Source organism: Schistocerca serialis, chromosome 2, assembly GCF_023864345.2.
Source record: "Schistocerca serialis cubense isolate TAMUIC-IGC-003099 chromosome 2, iqSchSeri2.2, whole genome shotgun sequence".
NCBI lineage: Eukaryota > Metazoa > Arthropoda > Insecta > Orthoptera > Acrididae > Schistocerca > Schistocerca serialis.
This window is the reverse complement of record NC_064639.1, coordinates 327,023,453-327,038,485: the sequence shown is the minus strand read 5'-3', so window position 1 is coordinate 327,038,485 and position 15,033 is coordinate 327,023,453. Positions and strand designations below refer to the sequence as shown.

Here is a 15,033-nt window from a genome sequence, read left to right as displayed (position 1 = left end):
ATGCGTGTTTGGCGCCGTGCAGGTGAGCGCCTCAATCAGGACTGCATACGACCGAGGCACACAGGGCCAACACCCGGCATCATGGTGTGGGGAGCGATCTCCTACACTGGCCGTACACCACTGGTGATCGTCGAGGGGACACTGAATAGTGCACGGTACATCCAAACCGTCATCGAACCCATCGTTCTACCATTCCTAGACCGGCAAGGGAACTTGCTGTTCCAACAGGACAGTGCACGTCCGCATGTATCCCGTGCCACCCAACGTGCTCTAGAAGGTGTAAGTCAACTACCCTGGCCAGCAAGATCTCCGGATCTGTCCCCCATTGAGCATGTTTGGGACTGGATGAAGCGTCGTCTTACGCGGTCTGCACGTCCAGCACGAACGCTGGTACAACTGAGGCGCCAGGTGGAAATGGCATGGCAAGCCGTTCCACAGGACTACATCCAGCATCTCTACGACCATCTCCATGGGAGAATAGCAGCCTGCATTGCTGCGAAAGGTGGATATACACTGTACTAGTGCCGACATTGTGCAAGCTCTGTTGCCTGTTTCTATGTGCCTGTGGTTCTGTCAGCGTGATCATGTGATGTATCTGACCCCAGGAATGTGTCAATAAAGTTTCCCCTTCCTGGGACAATGAATTCACGGTGTTCTTATTTCAATTTCCATGAGTGTATTATACTAGAACTGACATGTGATTACATTTTCACGCAATTTGGATACATAGATCCTGAGAAATCAGTACCCAGAACAACCACCTCTGTCCGTAATAACGGCTTTCATATGCCTGGGCATTGAGTCAAACAGAGCTTGGATGGCGTGTACAGGTACAGCTGCCCATGCAGCTTCAACACGATACCACAGTTCATCAAGAATAGTGACTGGCGTATTGTGACGAGCCGGTTTCTCGGCCACCAGTGACCATACGTTTCCCGTTGCTGAGAGATCTGGAGAATATGGTGGCCAGGGCAGCAGTCGAACATTTTATGTATCCAGAAAGGCCCGTACAGGACCTGCAACATGCGGTCGTGCATTATCTTTGTGAAATGTAGGGTTTCGCAGGGATCGAATGACGGGTAGAGCCACGGGTCGTAACATATCTGAAATGTAACGTCCACTGTTCGAAGTGCCGTCAATGCGAACAAGAGGTGACCGAGACGTGTAACCAATGGCACCCCATACCATCACGCCGGGTGATACGCCAGTATGGCGATGACAAATTCACGCTTCCAATGTGCATTCACCGCGATGTCGCCAAACACGGATGCGACCATCGTGATGCTGTAAACAGAACCTGGATTCGTCCGAAAAATGACGGTTTTGCCATTCGTGCACCCAGGTTCGTCGTTGAGTACACCATCGAAGGCGCTCCTGTCTGTGATGCAGCGTCAAGGGTAACCACAGCCATGGTCTCCGAGCTGATAGTCCATGATGCTGCAAACGTCGTCGAACTGTTCGTGCAGATCGTTGTTGTCTTGCAAACGTCCCCATCCGTTGACTCAGGGATCGAGACGTGGCTGCACGATCCGTTAAGCCATGCGGAGATGCCTGTCATCTCGACTGCTAGTGACACGAGGCCGTTGGTATCCAGCATGGCTTTCCGTATTACCCTCCTGAACCCACCGATTCCATATTCTGCTAACAGTCATTGGATCTCGACCAACGCGAGAAGCAATGTCGCGATACGATAAACAGCAATCGCAATAGGCTACAATCCGATCTTTATCAAAGTCGGAAACGTGATGGTACGCATTTCTCCTCCTTACACGAGGCATCACAACAACGTTTCGCCAGACAACGCCGGTCAACCGCTGTTTGTGTATGAGAAATCGGTTGGAAACTTTCCTCATGTCAGCACGTTGTAGGTGTCGCCACCGGCGGCCAACCTTGTGTGAATGCTCTGGAAAGCAAATCATTTGCATATCACAGCATCTGCTTCCTGTTGGTTAAATTTCGCGTCTGTAGCACGTCATCTTCGTGGTGTAGCAATTTTAATGGCCAGTAGTATAGTTATAAACCCAGCACTCGCTCATGGAGATCAGGCAGCTAAAGAAGGCTAATGGTTTGCCTGCGAAAATTTCCGCTGCTGCCTCAGCTTCTTGGGTTTTTAAAGGGGTGTGAGTAGTCGCGGAAATAAGCGGGCGGCGACTGCTGTAATCTGTCATGTCCTAAGTGTCGTGCCAGAAGTCTGAAACTGATCCACGACTTATTTTCACTTTTTTTTCTCTCGCCGCACTTCGACCACCTTTCCCAGGAGATTCCCAATTCTTCTCTTAGAACTGAGCTCCACTTCTTGTTTTGTCATTCATACTCGATTAACCACACTAAGAGTGTGTGCGTCACTTGGCTACTATGTCTTATGATGAGGACGGATTATTGCAGCGTTTCCCCTTTCAAACTCAAAAAATCGGATGATCGCGAGATACACGCCTTTATCAACGAGCTACGCCATTTTGTTGTGGCTTTTCTAGCAGCGTGCTGTTGCGCTTTTCGCGCTCGGATTCCATTGTGTACCTGTACAGCAAGCATGCACCTGCAAAATAACAGAGAATTAATTACGTGACTTTATTTTTCCGAGGTTCTTGCTGCGTTGTGCTACAGTGAGGACTGTTTTCGTTGTTATCAGGACGAGTGCCCGGAAGGACGGCAGGACCTCCGGGAGCTACCGGCGCTGCTCACCAGCAAGGTGCTCGAGCTCAAGCGCGGCCTCAGCTTCCTCTGCGGAACAGACAGATCGGGTGAGTACTAGAACTGTTCATGTTTTTTAAAAATTTTGCGAATCCGATATATCGATATTTAAAAAGATGTCACTATCAATTACGGTACCGATATATGGAGAAAAAGTATCGATATACTGGCGGAAAAAATATCGACATACCGGTCCATAAAAATATCGGCTTCACATTGTAAATAAACTGCCGGTTTTAGAGCTGGCTGTTTAACCCTGTGGCGCACAGCGTCCACTACAGTGGACAGCTGTTAATGGTCGTTTCTCTGGCATTTTCAATCAGTCCTGAGGCTGCAAACGTACACAGTTCACTGCAGTGGGCACTCCCTACTGGTGTTGTGTCCTGTATACATTTTCAACCTCATGACTGATTGAAAGGCCGCGCGGGATTAGCCGAGCGCTCTAAGGCGCTGCAGTCATGGACTGTGCGGCTGGTCCCGGCGGAGGTTCGAGTCCTCCCTCGGGCATGGGTGTGTGCGTTTGTCCTTAGGATAATTTAGGGACTGATGACCTTAGCAGTTAAATCCCATAAGATTTCACACACATTTAAACATAAATTGATTGAAAATGCCAGAGAATTGACCATTAAAAGTTGTCCACTGCAGTGAAATTCATGCACCACAGGGTTAAGTGCTGATTTATTATTAGATATTCTGTGCATCAACAAACTAGTAGCCTGCTTATCCCCTTAGGAAAAGGAAAACTATGCACGTTCACGCTTGGCGATAACCACTTTGCTAACAATGGTAATTGCATGTATGTGCAACAATAAAAGGTGTCCGATACGTCCGTCGTACAGTTTCGTCACATATCGGATTTGTCGACAACACTTCTTGTCGACTTCTCTGTTTCTTCATTTCCGCCAACGCCGGCGACCTAGCAGCTGTAGTGTGAAAATTGCGTGCTGAAGCTAAACGTTGCATTTTCTGTTGGTAGCGCCAAGCGCCGATTATGTCAGCATTTCTCCTCACTCGTCTCCGCCCACCACAAAGACCAATCTTGTCATTTAGATTTTCGTTCATAGTTTTCAGCAACTGTTTTTGAAGAATTCCGATGTGAAGAAATAGCAATGTACTTAATTATTTTTTAACGCAACAGATGCGCTATTGCTTCACATCGGAAATCTTGTTATTACATTCACATTGCCACCGGCTCCCCCCCCCCCCCCCCCCCAGTGCAATCAGACTTCTTCTTTTGTGCCACATAGACTTGTTTCACATAGTCAAAGAGAAATAGTGGGCGTGATGAAAGCTCAAAAAATAGTAAGACACAGAAACCAGTGAAAGAAATATTATGTTCTACTACAATTTCAGAAGAATAACTTCAAATATGTTCCGAAAATTTTGAAAAAAAATGTAAAATAAAAATATTGGCACTCGGTATTGTCACTTTGATATCGATATATCGATGTGTGAAAAAAATATCGATATACGGATACAGCACTTGTGAGTGCCCCCTGCAACTGCAGCCACGTCTCACAAATCAGTACGCAACGAGTGTACACTGTCAAGTTCAAGGACATACGGCAAGTTCATTGTTCGTTCTAAAAGTAGAGCTACGTTAGTTTTCCAGAAGTAACTACAATCAATCGCCTTTTTTTTGTTGTTCGGTTTTTATGTTACCATGACCGCGTAAAACTAAACGTTAGCTAACTTCTTGCTTGTTGCTGCTGCCGACCTCTAGAACAGGCTAACTTATACACCGTGTACAACCCAGCGTTCTACTGAATCAGTAAAAGTGAAGCGCTTCCTTTTGTCCACATCATAACATTTGCCAAATAATTAACACATATGACCAGATTCCTCTATTTGATACAGTAAAGCAAATACCTTCACCCAGTTACGCCTTCTCTTCTCGTTTCTCGGTCAGCCACTTGCTATCACGCTTCTCTATCCTTCCCACCCTTTCCCAACCGTCCATTGCTGCTAGTGACCTCAGTTTAAAACTACCTGATTGTAGACCGTCTTTATTCTCTTACCTTTTGTGAACTAATACGAGTATAAGCTCTGTTTTTTCCCTACTCTAGTTACTACTGATTTTCACTATTTATGTCAGAGTTACTTCTAAGTGTCGTATCCCATATTAAATGGAACCCTTCTTACAATACCTGTGTCGTTACGTGAACGTAATTTAGAATATTTAGAATGTCTGATAAGAACCAAAAGAGGGCCTGATTGTCCTGATCTCGCCAGGATAAATAAATCAATAAATAAATATAATAAAATTAAAAAATAGTATTCCTTTTTATGTCCGTCTGCATTACCCCTTTAACGTATTTAATTTGTTTTAGTATAAGGCTATCACAGAATACAAACTGAAGACTGAGCTCAATATACAGTGTTGTGTAAACGGTACTTCTCATATTACTCTTTTCTGACATAAAGATTACCAATTACTTTCTTGTCTAGCATATGGAACATATTGATGCAGGTTCCGCAATTGTATTGTTGATTTTGATTAAAATGCCAGCACCAGTTGGATCTTCCTTTTTATTTAAAAAAAAGGTTCAAAGAATGTACTTAAACTGGAACAAAAAATGTGAAAGAGAAATCCACCTTCGCTCTCACGTAATTTCAGGACACCGTGTCACTAACATTGTCAACAACCTCACAACGTTGCACAAAATAGAGAAAGTTACAGATATGGACTACTTGGAAGACACTGAAATTTACTACCATATGAATCACAAGAACGATATTCTTAACGAACAAAAAATCCTAAATAACATAGTTTCCCTGGATGTCTTTCATAATGTGTTTGATGTTTTAGAACGTAATTAATTTAGGACTGTCACATTTCGTTACATAGTATGGTAAGTCCTCTTACTGTAAATAACGTCTGTTATGTTCAGTTCTCGGGCTGCATAGCGCTTGTTTGTCGTTTTTCTGCTTCCACTTGTTTGCCATCGCTGGTTTTCCATATCGACTCTCTGTTCGTACTGGGGTTCTGAGCGTCATATGCTTTCTTTCTCTTTTCGAAATAATACTTCTTACACGTCTTTTTCTTACATATCAGTTTCCGTCTTTTGAATGTAATATTGTTCTGTTGTTTATTTTACTTTTAAAGCATTTTATCAACATTCGTTTCATGGTTTACCTCTCACTGCTCACCTCCCTCACGGGCTGTCATTGAAGAATGGGAACGTATACCACAGGGTGACCTCCATAGACAAATACGGAGCATGCGACGTAGGTGTCAGGCAGTGATAAACGCTCACGGAGGGCGTACACGTTACTTAAGCTCTTGAAGTACAATAAAAAGCATCCAGGATGACGGGATGAATGATTGTTTCCACTTTGTTTTCGCCACCTGTCGGACATTTCAATTCTTTTGATGTAAACGACCGAGGATGTAATGATATTTTGTTGTCTAATTAATCTGGGAAAGAAAAATATATAATTTGGTAACATGCGCATTCCTCAATTATTGTTCATTGGAGTACGGCAGACGCCTATGGTCATGTTCCCCTCATTGTTTTGAGCAGTGCCTATTTTTTTCAGCTATTGTTTTAGCTTACCTGACTTTCCTTTTCACTAGAGTTAGTCTCAGATCTTGATCATCTTGGGGATTTAATATTTTTAGGGTAGCATGTTTCCTTTCTCACCCAACACTTCGTTTTGACATCTTCAACTGTTCACGAAATGAAAGATGTGTTACGTCTGACGTGAGACTATACGAGTATGGAGGGTCATGTGGTCAGCACACCACTCTCTCAGTCGTTTTACAGACATTCCAGACCACTGAACCGCTACCACTCGGTCAAGTAGCTCCTCAATTTGCATCATGCGTCTAAGTCCACCCTGTACCAGTCCTCCCACAAAGGAAAAATCCTTGGCAATATTGGGAATCAAACCTATGTTGACTATTCAGCTACGCATGTGGACTAGTATATTTACACATACATTGGTTAACATGTTGTCACTTCTATATTGAATTTAACCTCTCGCCGTCCGTTTCTTCCTCCTGCTTCTCTCTGTCCATTTCCTCTTCCTCCCTATCTCTATTCATCTGTTTCTCCCCCCTCTCTTTACGTCTCCTCTTCCCATCTCTCCATTTCTATACCTCTCCTCCTCCTCCTTCTCACTCTATCCATGTCCCTTTCCCCATCTCTCTATCCACCAGCACCTCCTCGCTCTCTCTGTCCATTGTCCATCTCCTCCTCCCCTTCTCTCTCTGCCGCGCGGAATAGCCGTGCGGTCAGGGGCGCCTTGCCATGGTTTGTGGGGCTCACCCCTCCCCCCCCCCCTCCGTCGGACATTAGAGTCCTTAGGGTCCGCCCTCGGGCGTATGTGCGTGTGTTGTCTTTAGCGTAAGTTATTTTACGTTAGATTAAATGTTGTGTAAGCCTAGGGACGGATGACCTCAGCAGTTTGGTCCAATAGGAACTTACCACCATTACCCTCTCTCTCTAATGACCTCGTCGACCCCCTTTCTCTGTCCATATGTGTCACCCTATTTTAACCCCCACTCCAACCCCCAGCCCACTCCCACCCCAACGTAAGGTGGTTATCACCTCTTCAGTACTTGTTTCGAGGCAATAAATTTTATGTGTGCCACATTCAGTTGAAATGGATCTAGTGGTTTTGGAGGAGATATGGAACCTACATACAGACATTATCCATTTTTATGTTATGCAGTATGTTATTAAAAATTAAGAAATTTAAATTGATTTGTTAATGTAATTTATGAAAATCATATGTTTAATAACTTTAAAAACACATCTCTTTCGCCTTTTTAGTCATTGTATTATTTTTCGACTTTATTATTTTTGAACCAGTTTGTCTGAAGAATGGTATGTGGGACTCTAACAGTCCTACAGCCGACCGGGGTGGCCAAGCGGTTCTAGGCGCTACAGTCTGGAACCGCGCGACTGCTACAGTCGTAGATTGGAATCCTGCCTCGGGCATGGATGTGTGTGATGTCCTTCGGTTAGTTAGGTTTAAGTAGTTCTAAGTTCTAGGGGACAGATGACCTCTGAAGTGAAGTCCCTTAGTGCTCAGAGCCATTTGAACCATTTGAACAGTCCTACACCCCGCCTACCTGGGCCGATAGTGACGAAATAACAATAAAGAAAAAAATAGTATTTCATTGTTTCCCATTAATTTCTATCCACAGAAACGTAATACTGGTTACAGGCGCCGACGCAGTCGAGGAGGCGCGGGCAGCGGTGCTTAGCCGGAGGAACGCGCGCCAGTCTCAGGTACAAGGCGCCGCGAGCAGCGGCTCCGACTCCGACGACGACGACGATGACGATGACGATGACGAAGGCGACGGAAGCGTGCAGCCGGCGCAGCCAGCGATTGGCGGCGCCCCTGCCGCCTTCTACGAGACGGAGGTCCCTCCGGCGTCCAAGGCGGCCTGCTACCGCCACAAGAAGCTTTTGCGTGCGCGGCGCGTCTCGGACACGCACGTGGGCTATCGGACCACGGAGTCACCCTCAGCTGGCCACCAGAGGGACACGGACGACTCCGACAACTCCGCGAAAGAGGAAGACCGGAGGAGTGCGCCGAGAAGGAGCCCGCCTAGGTCGCGGTCCAGACTCGCCGACTCCGAGGGCGGCAGTCCGAGGGCAGGTCGCGTGTACGCGCTCGCCGAAAACGGAGCGGCACGATACTCGACGTGCGAAGAAGACACCGAGGAGAGCAGGCAGAGCGAGAAAGACGGCGGTCTACCTGAGCTGAGGCACAGAATCGCGCCTCCCGAGCAGCAAGATGCATTTATGGAGGAGCAGGAAGAGGAGGAGGAGCAAGGGGAGGAAGAAGAAGCGCGAACGAACGTTTTCGTCAAAACGACTCGGAAGATCTTTTCCCCAGTGCGACGCGACAGCAAAGGAAAGGCGTCGTCGGTCATCGGCTTTGTTGTCGGCGCCAGCGTCAACGGCGCCAGAGGCAATCGTGGCTCGCGACGGGAATCATTGGACTCTGGTGGCCGTGAGAAGAAGGAAGAGAGTGTAGGAGCACCGAATGGAGGTTCTGTGCCCGAATCGCCAGCGCGAGTGTCGCGCCACACCAGGTCTCAGTCGGCATCGCCGGCAGTGGTCCGCCGGCCATCCACGGCGTCCAAAGAAGGCAGCTCGAGTGCCGACACCAGCAGCTCAGGCACCACTTCGTGCGACAGCAAAGCTATCGTCAGTGGCACCGCCCCCACATCTCCGGAGCGACCGTCCGAGGATCGGGAGCCCGAAGAGAATCGCGATGATCCACAGGAGGAGGTTACTGAGACTGTAGTGAAACTCGGTAGAACTAAGGCAACAGAACTGGCGGTTGCAGATCATATTCCACCTCCAACTGGGCTGCCTCCAGTGTCACATTCTCCAATGTCTAGCAGGCGTGGTGGAAGCGACCAGCCGAGACCACTGGCAAAGGAGACTGCGCCGAGCATCCGCATGATGATCGCCAAGTACAACAAGAACCTAGAAGGTGCGTCACTGGAAACGTCGTGCACTGGAGGTAGCACGGGTAGTGCCGCCCCAAATGGAACGACGGCGACTGGGGGCTCACCTGTAGCCTGGCGGTCCCCTGCTACCGAACGGAGGGTCCGCCTCCAGATGGAGAAGTACCAAGAGGAGGTGCGACGGGCGCTCGAGAGCGGCGGTGTACCGAACACGGGCACCGGTCGCCACGTGCAGAAGTCCGCCAGTGTCGGCTTCATCCCAGCGTCGCCCGTCAGCAGGAGTGCCGGAGGAAGCCCCCGCAAACCGCCTTCTGGTGCAGCTGCGGCCGTCCAGACCAAGGGCATACTCAAGTCGTCCAGCGCCAGTGCCATTCAGGCGGACCTCTCGCAGAGCACTCGAGTCTCGCCGCAGGAAAAAGCGAACGAGAGCAGCGTTTTACCTCCGCCAGCACTGTTCGAGGACTCGTCGCCGAGGCCTGAGGGAGGTGCCGCCGTCCAGGCCGTGACACCGCAACCAGCGAGGGCAGCCTCCCATAGCGCGTCTGCTTCGCCACTGTCTCTGCTGAGGCCGTCAGTATCGCCTGCTACGTCCAATCCTTCGTCACCGGAGTTGGCGCAAAGGTATGCCTTGTTAATTATCATACACTAACAAACTTTTGATTTAAATTTAGAAATATCGTCTTCTTCCTGTTCTCCTTCATGATGGTTTACTTAGTTAGGCATTTATTTCACTTGGGACGATTAGCGCTCTCTTGCATCTAACCAGGATCCTTAACGAAACCGATTACGGAAGAATAGAAGAGATAAAGAAACTTAGGTGAAACAATAAAAGCAAATGCTTTAGATAAAGAACTAAATTGGCAAGGACAAGGAAAATGGAAATGCCTTTCAATTAATAAACAACATGTATGACAGAACTCTTCATCCATAAATGCAAAACTCCCACACTACGACAATTTCATTTAGCCCATAATGACTTTATGCTCCAAAATGCCTTTAGTTAAATACAACTACACAATTAGGTGAAATAGAAATTAAGGAAGAGAAAATAATCAGGAAGATACTGGAACCAAAATATGACAATATGATTTGGGAATTAAGAAGTAATAAAGAAGTTTATGACATATTAGAATAGATATTAGACACGATGAGGAAGAGGGGAGTTTTAGTTTTTAGTCATTAGTCTTCTGACTAGTTTCATCGGGCCCGCCACGAATTCCTCTCCTGTGCCAACCTTTTCATCTCAGAGTAGCACTTGCAGCCTACATTCTTGGTTATGTGCTGGATGTACCTCAATATCTCTCTTACTCTACAGTTTTTACTCTCCAGAGCTCTCTTCAGTACCACCGTAGTTATTCCCTGATGTCTTAACAGATGTTCTATAATCCTGTCCCTTCTTGACGGTGTTTTCCACATATTCCTGTCCCCTCCGACTCTGCAGAGGACCTCCTCATTCCTTATCTTATAAGTAAACCTAATTTTCAACATTCTTCTGTAGCACCACATCTCTTCTGTTCCAGTTTTCCTACAGTCTATGTCTCACTGTCATATTGTATTCTATGGACGCCTAAAATAGGCAAGATGGAAAAAAAACATAATTTTTAACTTTTTTTACAGAAATCAATGATGTGGATCGAAGAAGTTAAAGCACACCTAGGGAAATGGAAATAAGAAAGGAAGAAATAGGATAAAGAGTAAAGTTCAGAGCAAAAGTAAAAACCTTCAAGGGCTTGCAGGAGAAAACAAAGAAAAAGATAGGTGCAATATAGACAGATGAAAAAAATAATGAAAAGCTACTAGAAAGAAAGAAAGGTGAAGAGAAACAAGACATAAGATATTTCATCTGGTCCTCAGAAGGCCACACTAATAAAAAAATTACAATATCAATGATAATAATAATGGTAATGAAAATAAGTATGGTAATTATAGAGAATTCAAAAAACTTATTCTTCTTCTTTTTCCTGGCCTTATCCTGTATCTTCGCGAAATCAGTTTTCGTAAATCATGTTGGGGTGGTTGGACATGGATGGCAGCTCCGTATTTATTTATTCGGTTGTAAGAAACGACCGGAAAACCACATCCATTCTGACCGGCATGCCGGCGCTCATCGTTAATCCGCCAAAAGATTCGATCCGGGGCCCCTGCGTCTCCTCCCGAATCCCGAAACCCGCGTGCTACAGCGCGCGGCTCATGATATTTCAGAATTATCAGTCATGTATCAATTGTGTCAAGTGTAATTTTCTGACAGATTAAAACCGGGACTCGAATCTTGGACCTTAGCCCTTCGCGGCTAAGTGTCATACCGACTGAGTTACCCAAGCACAAACCACGACCTGTTCTCACAGCTCTACTTTCGCCAGTATCTCATCTCCTACTTTCTGAACTTCACAGAAGTCCACTTGCATACCTTGCTGGACCTGCTCTCCTTTCTTCCAGGACTGCTAGTCCCGTAAGGTATGCAGGAGTTTGGAAGGTAGGAGATGATTTACTGGCGGAAGCAGAGCTGTGAGGACGGGCCACGATTCGTGCTTGGATAGCTCGGTAGGTAAGACACTTAGTCGCGAAAGGCACAAGTCCCAGGTTCGAGTCCCAGTTCAGCAAACAGTTTTAATCTGACAGAGAGTTTCAAATTAGCGCACACTGTTGCAGAATGAAAATTCATATTAGATTTTGTAAAGTTATTTTTTCATTGCGATCCTGTCGAATGTGACTACACTAATATGAATGCATGGCAGCAGTGCAGAAGAAATAAATGTAGAGAAGAATTTTATCGACTCATGAAAAAGTGTGAAATAATAGAGTAAAGTTTCCAGATGATATTGAAGAAATGTAATAGGTAGGGATGAGAATAGTTTTGATAATATTGGCAGTATGACAGAAATAGTGGATCGCTGGTGGACTGGAGGAAGACAGTTGGGATATGCCAAGAGGAAAGCTAAAAGGAAAAGATATGTTGTTGTTGTTGAGGTCTTCAGTCCTGAGACTGGTTTGATGCAGCTCTCCATGCTACTCCATCCTGTGCAAGCTTCTTCATCTCCCAATACGTACTGCAGCCTACATCCTTCTGAATCTGTTTAGTGTATTCATCTCTTGGTCTCCCTCTACGATTTTTACCCTCCACGCTGCCCTCCAATACTAAATTGGTGATCCCTTGATGCCTCAGGACATGTCCTACCAACCGATCCCTTCTTCTTGTCAAGTTGTGCCACAAACTCCTCTTCTCCCCAGTCCTATTCAATACTTCCTCATTAGTTACGTGATCTACCCATCTAATCTTCAGCATTTTTCTGTAGCACCACATTTCGAAAGCTTCTATTCTCTTCTTGTCCAAACTATTTATCGTCCATGTTTCACTTCCATACATGGCTACACTCCAAACAAATACTTTCAGAAACGACTTCCTGACATTTAAATCTATACTCGTTATTAACAAATTTCTCTTCTCCAGAAACGCATTTCTTGCCAATGCCAGTCTACATTTTATATCCTCTCTACTTCGACCATCATCAGTTACTTTGCTCCCCAAATAGCAAAACTCATTTACTACTTTAAGTGTCTCATTTCCTAATCTAATTCCCTCAGCATCGCCCGACTTAATTCGACTACATTCCATTATCCTCGTTTTGCTTTTGTTGATGTTCATCTTATATCCTCCCTTCAAGACACTGTCCATTCAGTTCAACTGCTCTTCCAAGTCCTTTGCTGTCTCTGACAGAATTACAATGTCATCGGCGAACCTTAAAGTTTTTATTTCTTCTCCATAGATTTTAATACCTACTCCGAATTTTTCTTTTGTTTCCTTTACTGCTTGCTCAATATACAGATTGAATAACACCGGGGAGAGGCTACAGCCCTGTCGCACTCCCTTCCCAACCACTGCTTCCCTTTCATGTCCCTCGACTCCAATAACTGCCATCTGGTTTCTGTACAAATTGTAAATAGCCTTTCGCTCCCTGTATTTTACCCCTGCCACCTTCAGAATTTGAAAGAGATTATTCCAGTAAACATTGTCAAAAGCTTTCTCCAAGTCTACAAATGCTAGCAACGTAGGTTTGCCTTTCCTTAATCTTTTTCTACGGAATCCCAACTGATCTTCCCCGAGGTCGGCTTCTATCAATTTTCCATTCGTCTGTACAGAATTCGCGTTAGTATTTTGCAGCCGTGACTTATTAAACTGATAGTTCGGTAATTTTCACATCTGTCAACGCCTGCTTTCTTTGGGATTGGAATTATTATATTCTTCTTGAAGTCTGAGGGTATTTCGCCTGTCTCATACATTTTGCTCACCAGATGGTAGAGTTTTGTCAGGACTGGCTCTCCAAAGGCCGTCAGTAGTTCTAATGGAATGTTGTCTACTCCCGGGGCCTTGTTTCGATTTAGGGCTTTCAGTGCTCTATCAAATTCTTCACGCAGTATCATATTTCCCATTTCATCTCCATCTACATCCTCTTCCATTTCCATAATGTTGTCCTCAAGAACATCGCCCTTGTATAGTCCCTCTATATACTCCTTCCACCTTTCTGCTTTCCCTTCTTTGCTTAGAACTGGGTTTCCATCTGAGCCCTTGATATTCATACAAGTGGTTCTCTTTTCTCCAAAGGTCTTTTCCTGTAGGCAGTATCTATCTTACCCCTAGTGAGATAAGCCTCTATATCCTTACATTTATCCTCTAGCCATCCCTGCTTAGCCATTTTGCACTTCCTGTCGATCTCATTTTTGAGACGTTTGTATTCCTTTTTGCCTGCTTCATTTACTGCATTTTTATATTTTCTCCTTTCATCAATTAAATTCAATATTTCTTCTGTTACCCAAGGAGTTCTACTAGCCCACGTCTTTTTACCTACTTGATCCTCTGCTGTCTTCACCACTTCATCCCTCAAAGCTACCCATTCTTCTTCTACTGTATTTCTTTCCCCCATTCTTGTCAATTGTTCCTTTATGCTCTTCCTGAAACTCTCTACAACCTCTGGTTCTTTCAGTTTATCCAGGTCCCATCTCCTTAAATTCCCACCTTTTTGCAGTTTCTTCAGTTTTAACCTACAGCTCATAACCAACAGATTGTGGTCAGCGTCCACATTTGCCCCTGGAAGTGTCTTACAATTTCAAACCTGGTTCCTAAATCTCTGTCTTACCATTACATAATCTATCTGAAACCTGTCAGTATCTCCAGGCTTCTTCCATGTATATAACCTTCTTTTATGATTCTTGAACCAAGTGTTAGCTATGATTAAGCTGTGCTCTGTGTAAATTCCTACCAGGCGGCTTCCTCTTTCATTTGTTATCCCCAATCCATATTCACCTACTACGTTTCCTTCTCTCCCTTTTCCTACTACCGAATTCCAGTCATCCATAACTATTAAATTTTCATCTCCCTTCACTATCTGAATAATTTCTTTTACTTCATCATACATTTCTTCAATTTCTTCGTCATCTGCTGAGCTAGTTGGCATATAGACTTGTACTACTGTTGTAGGCGTGGGCTTCGTGTCTATCTTGGCCACAATAATGCGTACACTATGTTGTTTGTAGTAGCTTACCCGACCTATTTTTTTATTCATTATTAAACCTACTCCTGCGTTACCAATATTTGATTTTGTATTTATAACCCTGTATTCACCTGACCAAAAGTCTTGTTCCTCCTGCCACCGAACTTCGCTAATTTCCACTATATCTAACTTTAACCTAGCCATTTCCCTTTTTAAATTTTCTAATCTACCTGCTCGACTAAGGGATCTGACATTCCACGCTCCGATCCGTAGAACGCCAGTTTTCTTTCTCCTGATAACGACATCCTCCTGAGTAGTCCCCGCCCGGAGATCCGAATGGGGACTATTTTACCTCCGAAATATTGTACCCAAGAGGACGCCATCATCTTTTGTCCATACAGTAAAGCTGTATGCCCTTGGGAA

At 45.2% G+C, this 15,033-nt stretch overlaps 1 protein-coding gene across 1 annotated transcript in view; it reads left to right on the top strand.

The window, feature by feature from the left end:
* LOC126455952 (uncharacterized) overlaps nt 1-15,033 on the top strand; it is a 312,305-nt gene that overhangs the window by 272,382 nt on the left and 24,890 nt on the right. Inside the window, exons 14-15 of the mRNA XM_050091709.1 lie at nt 2,630-2,741; nt 7,867-9,745. Of these exons, the coding sequence (XP_049947666.1) occupies nt 2,630-2,741; nt 7,867-9,745 (1,991 nt within the window). The remainder of the gene's footprint in view (nt 1-2,629; nt 2,742-7,866; nt 9,746-15,033) is intronic.